Here is an 11,942-nt window from a genome sequence, read left to right on the forward strand (position 1 = left end):
ATATGAGTGGGGTCATTTAGGTGGTATGTAAGCCAAACACTAACTGATGTGTTCCCACAGGCCAAAGAGGGTGATCTGGCCATTATCAGCCAAGTGCTGGACGACCCCAGTCTAAACTCCCAGAAGTTCCAGGAGTGGAAGCAGCAACACCATGAGCTTTTTGTGGACATCTGTGAGTTTAGCTCTGCCCCGACAGAGTCTCACCCTGAGGGTTCCGACCTCTCTCCCCTGTCTCCACCTCTGATGATGCACACCCATTCCTTCATCGAAACTCATGTTTGAGTGCTCAGATACAGAGTAACAGGAAGACACTGTGGAATCATGCAATCATCTCTTTCCCCCCAATCGTCGATGCAGCCAGGGTCTACCGTCACCATTCACAGCAAATGAACTGACAAACCAATCACTGTAATATGTGTACATACTGCACTGAGGTCAAACAGAAGAGAGTTACGGTCGGTGTATATACTGTATATTGGATAAAATAAGGCTCCCACGGGGTGCCATTTTGCATGTGTGGAGAAACTATCCTTCTTCATTATTATCTTCAAAACAGAAAATGCAACAGATGATAGATTGAAAGAGAACTTAACAACAAAAAGAAGACGAGAACTGTTTTTGGCTGATGCAGTGCATTTTTTTCTTCCATTGTCATTTTTGTTATTTATTTCCTTGCTTAAGAGGAAGCAAGCTTTGATTTTATTTCATTTTTTATTTCCCCTTTAATGCTGCTTGAAGAGAGAGCTATGTAGCGACGGGCTATAGGCATCATTCTGATTACAACAATGCATCCCCTTACTGGGCCAACATGTTACTGTGTGACCCTGAGCCCCCAGAAAGAAAGCCCCAATCTGTGTAAAAGTGTGTGCACTGTATGTTTGTATAAGTGTGGAGAGGAGAGGGGTGTATGAGGAAGAGAGAGTGAGAGAAAGAGATGGAGGTATTTGGGCTTTTAGTGTATGAAGCTCAGTAGGGTTTTATTACACATTTTTGTTGTATGTACGGATGTTGCATGTTTAACATGTATGTATAATTATGTACATTTTGTTTGACATTTAAACAAAGTAGTTTAGCCAAACACAGCTCACCGGAATGACACTTTTTACATTTATTGATATGTCTCTTTGTAGCTATTTTGATTTTGCCAATCATTATAGCATTTGTTGGTGAGATTTATTTTTGAAATCAAACATCTGCATGGTAGTAAACATGTACATGTGGCCATTGGGGTTGAGAAATGTGTTAAAGAAAAATATTATATTGTTTGCATAGCAGCACCCTCTATTTAAAACTGTGAACTATATACTTGTGAATGCAATCTTTAGATTCTGTGACGACAGAATCTTTTTACTTATATTTTTCTTAGAAAAAGTATATAAAAGACAAAAAGCATTGCGTCTCCTGAATGACTGTTTTTGCTTCACTCCACCTGTCACAGAAGTTATCTCCTGATCTTCAGGGTTGATTCAGGTCCTGAGTTTTGCTCATGTATTCTGTTCCCTTTCTGTGTCTCTGTTGATTTTATGTGAATGTACTGGCTTATTTTCAAAAGATCCCAGAAATTGTGTCGATGATTTGTATTTGCTTAAGTTGTTTATTTCTACAGGTTAAGAAGTAGTACTGCAGTACTTCAATGTGTTTGCATTCCTTCTGCGCAAAATACATGATCAACAACTCATAACACATTTTTCATTTTTAAAGTTTGACATACTTGGTTGTTTCTTTTTAGGCCTATTTTCTGGACTTTCTTTTACCTGTGATGGAATATGTCATTTCTATCAAATTTTAATTATAATGTTTTTCTTTGTGCTGCTTAATACATGTTCCCTTATTCCTGGCAGGATATTGACATTTCTTCAATTCACCTCCAGTTATCATCCAGTGTTGTGTCCTGATACTTAAAATGCCTTTAGGTGTCAGTACATTTGTTATACAGTATAATCTACTTCAAATTATACAGTATGAATACACAGGCCCTGCATTGTTTGGCTACATGTCATATTAGACATTTAGGCTACTAACATTTATAAAACGTGTCAGCAGTTACTCTCAAGTTGTTGCTCGCAACTTTCAAATTTTATGAATAGCAGTACATGTATTGTAGAATGTATTTCATTTAACCAGAATGTAATTGTTCTCACAATGTTTTAAAACATTGTACATGAAATCTGCCCAATCTGTCCAGGGTTCCACTGTGTTATTTTTGGAGGTGTGCACCTCATAGTACAACTGCGCAGGTGTGTAGCTAAGATGTAAGTTGCACTGCGACATTAAAAAAAGGAACATATTGCTCTTTTTTGGAAGTATATTATTATCTGTTTATCTGTACATTAACTGATTAAAAAAGTGTTATCAAGAAAGAGAAATACATTTATTCTTCCTATGAATCAAAAGTAGCCTTTTTGTTTCTCAGAAATATATACAGTACGAGGTTGTAAAACTGAAGTTGTAAAACCAATAAACTGAATTACTGCACAAATAAATGCATTCATGTCTATTTATTTCGATAACAAAAACGGTACTCTGAACTAAAGTAGATATTCAACCCTGCTCTTAGGGACCCACATAATGGGCAGGCTTTTTCAGGAATGAAGAACAATACTCTAAATAAAGAAAACTGATTAACATTGCTATGTGTATGTCATTGTTATAGTGGTCATTATTCACTGCCCAGTAAACAGTGCTTAACTTGGGCAGAAGCTCACTGGAGCTGATACCGCCACCACAAAGGTTCAACAGCTTGAGCTCCTGTTCTACTTATCCAATATTAGCTCAAAAGTATTGTGGAGCTCTTGCATCCAAATGTAAATAGTACCGGTGTTGTGCCGAACATCTCCCCCCTGCCAGAATTCTCTCCCCCCCCCCCCTTCGCATTCTTCATTGCTGCGACTTGCTTGCTAGTTGAGATTTCTGCTCTTCACTCCTTTGTCAGTTTAGCCTACATTTCACTGATCTTAGTAGCAGAAAGCATTTTTGTCTGCAGTTTTCGGTTTGGCTATTTGTTTCAAGTGTATGTGGCGGTTCTAGATTGTATGGCCCGGTGCCGCCACCGGCAATCTTAGTAGCAGAAAGTCCTGGGCGGCTGCCCATGTCGCCCGTACCTAAATCCGCCCCTGATTTTTATTAGTCTATAAATACATATCTTTGCCAAAATTCGTCATCTCTCCCATGTCTTATTCGACTAGTATCTTTGAAAGTGTAAGGATAATAATTCAGCCATAGTTGTTGTGAAATGTTTATTGCTTGCCAACATTTTACTCCCTCCTCTGTTAAATATAATACACATACATTCATTATTAATTTTGGTTGTCTATCCTGAAGTGAAGTTTGTTCTATAGAAAGTATTTGACTCTGATGTGTGCCACAGAAAGTATTTGACCCTAGCCACAAAATTAAGGAAATTATAAAAGGTGTGTGTGTGTGTGTGTGGGGGGGGGGGGGGTTCTGTTAGGGGGAGATTTTCGGCACAACACCGGAACCCAGTCCAATCAATGATGGAAGAACAAGGAGAGATGTTTCACCGAATATATAAATGTGAAGCATCCGCTTGGCGTTTCCACTCACAACTAAACATTGTTTTCCTTGAGCCTAGTGGCTGGCAGTGGGAGAAGATGAAAGGAGATTGATTTTGGTCAACATTCCGCACATTTTGTCATTGATTAAACATTTTATCTCAAAACAGTTTTCTGTTCCCAATACTAAAATCTGTTATGAACAGTGTGGACTAAGTTTTGTAGACTTTACCTTTTGCCAAAGTTGTAAAATATTGCGTTGTTTGGAAGGAGTGCAAAGGCGTACTCCACAGAGTAGGCGTTCACTAACGCAAATATGTAATACAGCTAGAACGAGCCAATAGGAACTCGCTAACTGGTGCTTGGCTCTGTCCATCTCTTTGCTTGTTCTGCCCACTAATGACGAATTTGTTCCCTTGGAAAAGACGGGCTGTGGTCTATCTGGGTTTAGTTACACAAATCTTTGATGTAACGATAGCACAGTGCCATCGAGGGCACGAAAGTGGTTACAGATTATCAGGATTTAACGCGTTTTCCTATGATAAAGTTGGTCCCTTGTCGCCACCGGTAGGACACTGAGGGGCGGTACCATAATGGCTCCAGTAAGTATTTGTCCAGTGCAAGTCTTTCCTAAGCAATGTTTTCCTTGAGTTTGAACTGGGACTCTAAGGTTGTTTTAAAAAGGTCGAATAATGTATCCGTTTACATGTGTGTATTTATGTGCCAACACATCGACCAGAATTGCGTGAATACAACATTGTTTTCTACACGCACCTTTTAGAACATGTTGTAGCTACAAACGCAAATTGCTGTGGTCTGACTCTAAATTCTATATAGTTAACGTTAGCTACGAATGTGGATTTTAAAGTAGATATAGAATGGATGTAGCCAAGTGTTTCCCTGTATATTTCAGGATTAGCATAGATAGCCTACTCTTTCAATGTGAAAGAGGTCACCTCTTCTTAATCTGTCCTAAATGTATCTTTATTTTATCCATTTAATTATTTTAATCTAGAAGAGCCCTGCTCAACAAGTTCAATGTCTTATCTCTTTGATCAGTATCGCATTGATATTGCATTCTTAGTTTAAAAACAATGTTGAAACCGTGGTTTCATGAAGTAAAGTACTGTTCTGATAATTGTAATACTATGCATAACAGTATTATAATTTCCATTAGAATATTTATAATTAGGCCTATCATTTTCATCATCAGTTACAGTAGAATATTGTCCAATTATAGGTCCATAGTATTAGCACTAGATGGCACAAAACGGGTGTTGGCCTGTATTGTATTAGATTCAACTGTGCCTCTTCAATAACTGATGAGATGTGAATATAAGACAGGAAAACTATGGATTACTTTAGGACTATCTTGACAAAAGTCTGTGGTTTGTGTGTCTGCAGGTAGTGAAGCTGGCGGCGATCTCCGCAGCAATGGGAATGGCCTCGTTTCAAGTTTATGCCATGAGTGAGGACAAAACAGAAACCGTGCGGCTCTCCCCTAGAGAGGTAATCAAATGACCAAGATGATGTTCAATTTACTCAAGAACCGGGATGTACTTGACTATTACCACCATGCTTCTTGCTGTATGCATTTGACGATCAATTGATGATGATCTATTGTACTATTCTTAGTTGTCCATCTATGCTCCAGACCCTCCAGCAAATCACTACATGGATGAGCAGCCTAGAGATCTGCAGAGTGGGCTGGGTGTGGTCCGAGTGGGGCTGCAGCCATATGTTAGAGCCGTTAAGGTATACTTACACTATATGGCTCTGATGGCCTCTTATCACTGCTGACTGTTGGTTGTATTAGCTCATTTGAATATTCATCAATATGGGTTTTTAAGAATGACATGCTGGAAGTTTTGGAGTGGCTCTTTAGTTCAGTTATAGTAATTGTCTATTTTTACTGAGAACTCTCATTTTGTGTTAGAGATGCCATGAGATCAATAGACGGTGAGGGAGTTTCTGAAAATGGCAGCTTTTGTGATCCTGTAATAGCTCTGTTGGCTTGTTTTGCAAACAAGTTTTATTTTGTACTCATTTCTGACCATTGTTTTCCAGAATGCTTATACCTCTGTCAAGGTTGGAGCTGTAACAGTCTATACTGCTGGACACGGTGAGGAGTGGGGGAGTTCTGTTGACACATCAGTAGGTCTGTTCCAGTATCTCAATCTCTAACAACTTTGTTTTTCATGTCTATTTTCCCTAGATACATATGAGTTCCTGAGAGATCCTCCTCCTGGTTTCTTCCTGAGGGTTAGTGGGTTAGTGTGATCACAGTCTCTGGGTTAGCTGGTCTGATCCTGGCAAGGAAAGGTAATTATGAGTTGCTGCATTACATCACTGAATACTCCCCAGATTATTGACCAGCAGTTTATTATATAGTGCATATACAAAGTCTACACCCCCTTGAACTTTTTGCATATTTTGTTGCGTTACAAAGTAGGATTGAAATAGGGCATGTAAACAAATTTGTGTACACAATTTGAGAGAAATAAGCTTTTTGTGCATATGGAAAATGTATGGGATTATTTATTTCAGCTCATGAAACAGAACCAACACTTTACATGTTGTGTTTATGTTTGTTCAGTGAACAAAGACCAGGGAGCTTTTCGAAGACCTCAAAGAATGGCAGTGATGGGTAGCAATAACAAATCAGACATTGAATATCTCTTTTAAGCTTGGTCAAGTTAATACTTATGCTGTGGATGATGCATTAAACTACCCAGACACATTAAAGATGCAGTAGAATTTATGAACTAAGCTGCAGGACAGGGAGGAAACTGCTTAGGGATGTCACCATGAGGCCATTAGTGATTTTTTTTAAATATATATATATATATTTTTTTTTTTATTGGAGTTTCACAATTTTCACCCATATTAAGAGATACAACAACAAAGACAAGGCAACAAAAAAAACTGCCCTCACTTACACATATCCGTATGTATGCACGCACGTACACACACACACACACCATTTTCCTCTCCCCGCTCAGCGCTTCTCTCACCCCATCCCCCTCATTGCGTCTCTCAATACATACATTTTAAACAAACATAAACAGAAAAAAATAAAATACAAATAATAAATAAATAAAAAGCTCAGTTTAAACCAAGAAGTTGGGTTCCCCAGATGGACCGTACAGTGTAATTCTGAAATACATAGATCACCATTCTAAGAGAATCCTTGCAGCATAATAGCTGATACTTCAGGCTCTAGGTAACCATTAGTGATTTTTAAAACCGCTACAGAGTTCAATGGCTGTGATTGAACTGAGAACTGAGGATGGATCAACAACATTGCAGTGACTCCACAATAATGACAGTGAAAAGAAGAACAATATACAGAATACAATAATTTCAAAATGTGCGTATGTCTGCAACAAGTCACTAAAGTAAGACTGCAGAAAAATATGGCAACGGAATAAACTTTTTGGCCTATGTTTGGGGCAAATCCAACAAAACACTGATTAACTGCCTCCTTATTTTCAAGCATGGTGGTGGCTGCATCATGGTATGGGTATGCTTGACTTTGGCAAAGACTGGGGAATTTTTTTAGGATAAAAAAAACAGGATGGAGTTAAGCACAGGCAAAATCCTAGAGGAAAACCTACTTCAGTCGGCTTTACAGCAGAGACTGGGAGAGGAATTCACCTTTCAACAGGGCAATAACCTAAAACACAAAGAAACATCTACACTGGAGTTGCATATCAAGAAGACAGTGAATGTTCCTGAGTGGCCAATTTACAGTTTTGACATAAATATGCTTGAAAATCTATGGCAAGACTTGAAAATTGCTGTCATGATCCCCAACACCTTGACAGAGCTCGAAGATTTTTGAAAAGAATAATGGGCAAATATGCACAATACAGGTGTGCAAAGCTCTTATGAAACTTACCCAAGAAGTCTCACAGCTGTAATCGCTACCAAAGGTGTTTCTAACATGTATTGACTCAGCGGGGTGTGAAGATTTATCTAATCAATCTATATTAGTGTTTTATTTTTCATTAATCTTTAAAAATGGTAATTTCTTCCACTTTGACAGAGTATTTTGTGTAGATCATGACAAAAAATGACAATGAAATCTATTTTAATCCCACATTGTAATGCTACAAAATCTGCACAAAGTTCAAGGGGGTGTAGACTAATTATAGGCACTGTAGATAATCCAAAATGTACCCTTCGCAGTAGAATGGTTGAATAAGCAGGTTGCCAAATGTCTCTTTGTTATCATGTTCCACCATGTAGAGTAGCTGACTTGTTTTCCCCTGCAGGGCCACATCTGATGACGTTGGGGGTTCCTCTGGGTATGGTCACTGTTGGGATGGCCGTGTGCTACCCCACTCAGACAGTGGCTGTTGTAAAGGTACATATTAATGTACAGGAAAAAATAAAACAATTCCACGGCTTCCTTTCGACTGTCACTAAGGCCTTTTTACACAATATTATATAAATGTCATAAGATGCAATACTTTGGACTGTTAAAACACATTTTGTATTATGGCACAATATCTAGTTTTCTGTTATGTCAATTTGTTTTGTAACGTCCATGTGCATATGAGCTAAAATTAAAAGCAGAAACGGGATTTCTTGTGATATGCCATAGGGACATTCAGATATAAGATCTTTAATTTGAGCCAGTTTGCTACAGCAGGAAAAGAATCCTGCAGCACAGGATATGCAAATTATTATGTTGCTTATAATTAGTGGACATTTTTATAGGGGTTGATACCTTTTTTGTTAGGGCAACTGAAGTCTGATATTTCAAAGTGGAAATTTTGTAAAACTAAAATACAGTACAAGTTTCCATTTCCTGCACATTCTCGGCAACAAAAGAGTGATCAAATTAAGATCCTATATCTGTAACAATGTGTGGCTTTTCTTCTGCAGATGACTGGGCAGAAGATGTATGCAGCCAACCAGTACACCACCTCATATGTGGCATCAACCTTTAAATCAAAGCCCAAAGAAGTAACTCCCCCAACTGTCAGTCTTGAGGTACAACAGACTATTGACATTATAGATGCTATTTTTCATCTACTCTATGTTCTCAAATTGATTTCACTGTGGAAAAAATGCATTTAGCAGTGTTCTATACTGAACAAAAATATAAATGCAACATACAATTTAAAAGATTTTACTGAGTTATGAGGAAATCGTCAATTTAAATAAATTCATTAGGCCCTAATCTATGGATTTCACATGACTGGGAATACAGATATGCATCTGTTGGTCAAAGATACCTGACCAAAACTGAGCCTCAGGGTCTCATCTTGGTATTCAAATTGCCATCGATAAAATGCAGTTGTTCGTTGTCTGTAGTTTATGCCTGTCCATACCATAACCCCACAGCCACCGTGGCACTCTGTTCACAACGTTGGCATCAGCAAACTGCTCGGCCACACGACCATACACGTGGTCTGCGGTTGTGAGGCCGGTTGGTCGTACTAACAAATTCTCTAAAACGGATGCGGCTTATGGTAGAGAAATGAACATTCAGTTATTATATGGGAACAGCTCTGGTGGACATTCCTTGAGTCAGCATGCTAATTGTACACTCCCTCAACTTGAGACATCTGTGGTATTGTATTGTGTGACAAAACGGCACATTTTAGTGGCATTTCATTGTCCCCAGCACAAGGTGCACCTGTGTAATGATCATGCTGTTTAATCAGCTTTTTGATATGCCACTCCTGTCAGGTGGATGGATTATCTTGGCAAAGGATAAATGCTCACTAACAGAGATGTAAACACATTTGTGCACAAAATTAGAAAGAAATCAGATTTTTGTGCATATGGAAAATTTCTGGGCTCTTTTATTTCAGCTCATGAAACATGGGAACAACACTTTACATGTACATGCATTTATACAGTCTTTTTGTTCAGTGTAGCTAGGTCAATGATTAATAAATCTAACAAGCCGTTTTAAAGCTCTCTCAGGAGTTGAAAAGCATATTTTTATGGATTAAACACAACTTGACCAATGTTTTCCTGTTTAGAAGCAGCAAGCCCCACCAGCTCCAATCCCTGAGACAGAAATACCTGAGGCAAAGCCCCTCCCTGAAGCTGGATCCTCTGAACCAGTCGTGCCTGCTGTTGACGAGGCTCCTCCCTCTGAACCTGGCTCTGCCCCAGTCCCCATAGAGGAGGGTGTTCCATCTGAGGCTGAACCTGCCCCTCAGCCCACCACAGAGGTGGCCCCTGCAGAGGATTCTATTGACACTGAGCCTGATGCAGCCGCAGTGGTGTTGCAAGAGGCTGTTGAGACGGCCCTTGTGCCTTCTGTTGAGACGGCCCTTGTGCCTTCTGTTGAGACGGCCCTTGTGCCTTCTGTTGAAGAGATTCCTCCACCTGCCCCTGTTGAGGAGGAAGCTGCTTCTGTACCCCATACAGCTGAAGAGGCTGTCCCTGCACCTGTAGAGGAGGTTGCTGCCCCACCTCCTATAGCTGAAGAGATGGCATCTGCTCCTGCTGAGGAGGCTGCTCCTCCAGCTCCAACAGAGGAGGAGCCATCTGTGATTGTAATAGTAACTGCTGGTGAGTCACACAAATCAATGTGAAGATATTTTAATCTAAGCGGTTGGCTTCATCTTCTTTTAATATCAGATATTGACGTTGACTATAAAGAAATAAACAAATATTTTGGGTATTTCCAGGGAAACCCAAATTTGCACCCGACCCCAAGCTAGTTGACGTGGGCCAGGTCAGCCCTGAGGATGAAGACCTGTACAACATGCGTGGATGAAGAACGACAGGAGGAGAAGGGGGGGGGGGGAGAATGTGGAAAGACGTGGGAGGGACGGAAAGGATAAGGGAAAACCACAGAAATGGGGAAAATAATGTGATGTGTTAAAGCAACTATAGTTTTTCAGGTGCCTATTTCTCTCTTTACCTCAATGATTCAGAACAGTTAGTCACAGGATGTGTCCTGATTCTCCACCTTTCTCCCCAAGTGTGTACTTGCACACTTCCCGTCATGGATTTACCAATGGTGGAAACTCCCGCCTCCGGCCAATATTTTCACCAATCCGATTTGAATCCATTACACGGAGAAGGATGGAGAATCAGGACTCACCCATACTGTATTTGAACTCTAGTGTCATTTGTGTTTCTTTGCAGAGGAGCTTGCAGTTTACATAGACACCCACAGGGAGCAGGGTGCAGGCCATCATCTGCATCCACCAGAACAAACAGCCATCTTTACACTCTTCTTCCAGAGCCACAACACACAGTTTATTTACCAGCACTTACACAGAGTGTACAAAACATTAAGAACACCCTTTGCCCTCAGAACAGCCTGAATTTGTGGAGTCCACAAATTATGTTACTAACCAAACTGGACCATTACACTAAATATTTATTTTTTTAACTAGGGACTTTACTTGGGTCACTGCTATGCTGTCGCTTTTTTTGTCAGCCACGTTCATGTGGCGAATGCCTGTTATTAGTCCGGTCAGTCTATGCAAATATTTTCCATGTGGCATTTTGTAAACAAGTGAGCCGTTTTAACACATATCAATGTTTTTATAGCATTTGTAAGACTTTATAGCACCATAGAACTACTGAGTTGAACCTTTTTGTGAAAACCCAATGTTTATGGATGTGTGCAGCTCTTGCACAAGTTAGACACTCACAAATAAGCCCACATAGAGGCACCTGGAGGTCATGTTACATTATGAACTGGCCAGTTTGATATGTGTGTTTGGATCATTGGAATAATGTCCCTGTACTTGATGTCAGTTAGTATTTTCAAAAGGAAATGTGTCAAACAGTTTTGTTTGTATTTTAATAGAACTGTCAACATATTTAAACTTATATATATATATATATATATAAGTTTAAATATGCTATGTTAGAGTACAGCCAAGAGGACATATTTTACATGTTTTATCACTCCCTATTTTTTTCTTTTTTTATAAATGAAAATCACTTCATGAATTGACTGCCTTCAATTTGAAATCACAGCCCTGATCTTCACAATGATAATCATGTTTCAGATGTGTTGTGTGCAATAGAATTGCCAAATAGGCAATAAAGGCATTGTCCTTTTTTTGTAATTTTAATCAGAGCAGAGAAAAAGTGCAAATGGTAAAGTATTGTGATAGTCATGCAAAGTAATTGTGGATGATGAGTATTTGATTTCAAACACTAGAGGGCGATAGTGTTAATATCTGCCATTCGGACAAAACCAGAATTTGTATGAACCAAGTCCATGTTTAGGGGAAATACGTTATTTAAAAAAAGGACTTATGGGAATGAGGGACACTTGATTATTTCAAATTCAGAGAGGAGTTCCCAGATAATGATAAGCTCATATCAAAACAATAATGAATGGTTTGGAAGGAATCAGTGACTAACTGTAAATTTCACAAAGCAAGCTCTCTTTTCCAAGCTTAAAAGGATTAACATTCACTTGCACACATCATA

General features: G+C 39.2%; 2 protein-coding genes across 5 annotated transcripts in view; both read left to right on the forward strand.

The window, feature by feature from the left end:
- The window catches only part of LOC106568034 (connector enhancer of kinase suppressor of ras 2), a 77,404-nt gene extending 74,925 nt beyond the window's left edge, over positions 1–2,479 (forward strand). For both annotated transcript variants that reach the window (XM_045692308.1, XM_045692307.1), the window contains one exon: positions 61–2,479. In XM_045692308.1, the coding sequence (XP_045548264.1) occupies positions 61–282 (222 nt within the window). In that variant the 3' untranslated portion in view covers positions 283–2,479. The remainder of the gene's footprint in view (positions 1–60) is intronic.
- Positions 2,480–3,916: 1,437 nt separating this feature from the next.
- On the forward strand, positions 3,917–11,572 carry LOC106567802 (nematocyst expressed protein 3-like). 3 transcript variants are annotated; one of them, XR_001320177.2, is made up of 10 exons: positions 3,917–4,114; positions 4,917–5,021; positions 5,148–5,267; positions 5,580–5,634; positions 5,728–5,834; positions 7,790–7,881; positions 8,406–8,513; positions 9,515–10,052; positions 10,172–10,387; positions 10,635–11,572. XR_001320177.2 is itself a non-coding variant. In XM_014137552.2 (9 exons), the coding sequence occupies exons 6-9, from the start codon at positions 7,801–7,803 to the stop codon at positions 10,258–10,260; spliced, it is 816 nt and encodes a 271-aa protein (XP_013993027.2). In that variant the 5' UTR covers positions 3,917–4,114; positions 4,917–5,021; positions 5,148–5,267; positions 5,580–5,634; positions 5,728–5,834; positions 7,790–7,800; the 3' UTR covers positions 10,261–11,572. The 3 variants fall into 3 exon arrangements, 2 of the variants coding, with proteins under 2 accessions (XP_013993027.2, XP_013993030.2); XM_014137552.2 differs by having other exon boundaries at positions 10,172–11,572; XM_014137555.2 differs by having other exon boundaries at positions 5,167–5,267; positions 10,172–11,572.
- Positions 11,573–11,942: the final 370 nt, after the last annotated feature.

Source organism: Salmo salar, chromosome ssa13 (genome assembly GCF_905237065.1).
Source record: "Salmo salar chromosome ssa13, Ssal_v3.1, whole genome shotgun sequence".
NCBI classification, from domain to species: Eukaryota; Metazoa; Chordata; class Actinopteri; order Salmoniformes; family Salmonidae; genus Salmo; species Salmo salar.

Bases quoted from the DNA above. Each gene is read 5' to 3' on its own strand.
- LOC106567802 (XM_014137552.2), top strand. From the start codon at position 7,801: ATGACGTTGGGGGTTCCTCTGGGTATGGTCACTGTTGGGATGGCCGTG. The intron at 8,514-9,514 runs GTACAACAGACT...TTTCCTGTTTAG, and splicing joins CCCCAACTGTCAGTCTTGAG to AAGCAGCAAGCCCCACCAGC. The intron at 10,053-10,171 runs GTGAGTCACACA...GGGTATTTCCAG, and splicing joins GATTGTAATAGTAACTGCTG to GGAAACCCAAATTTGCACCC.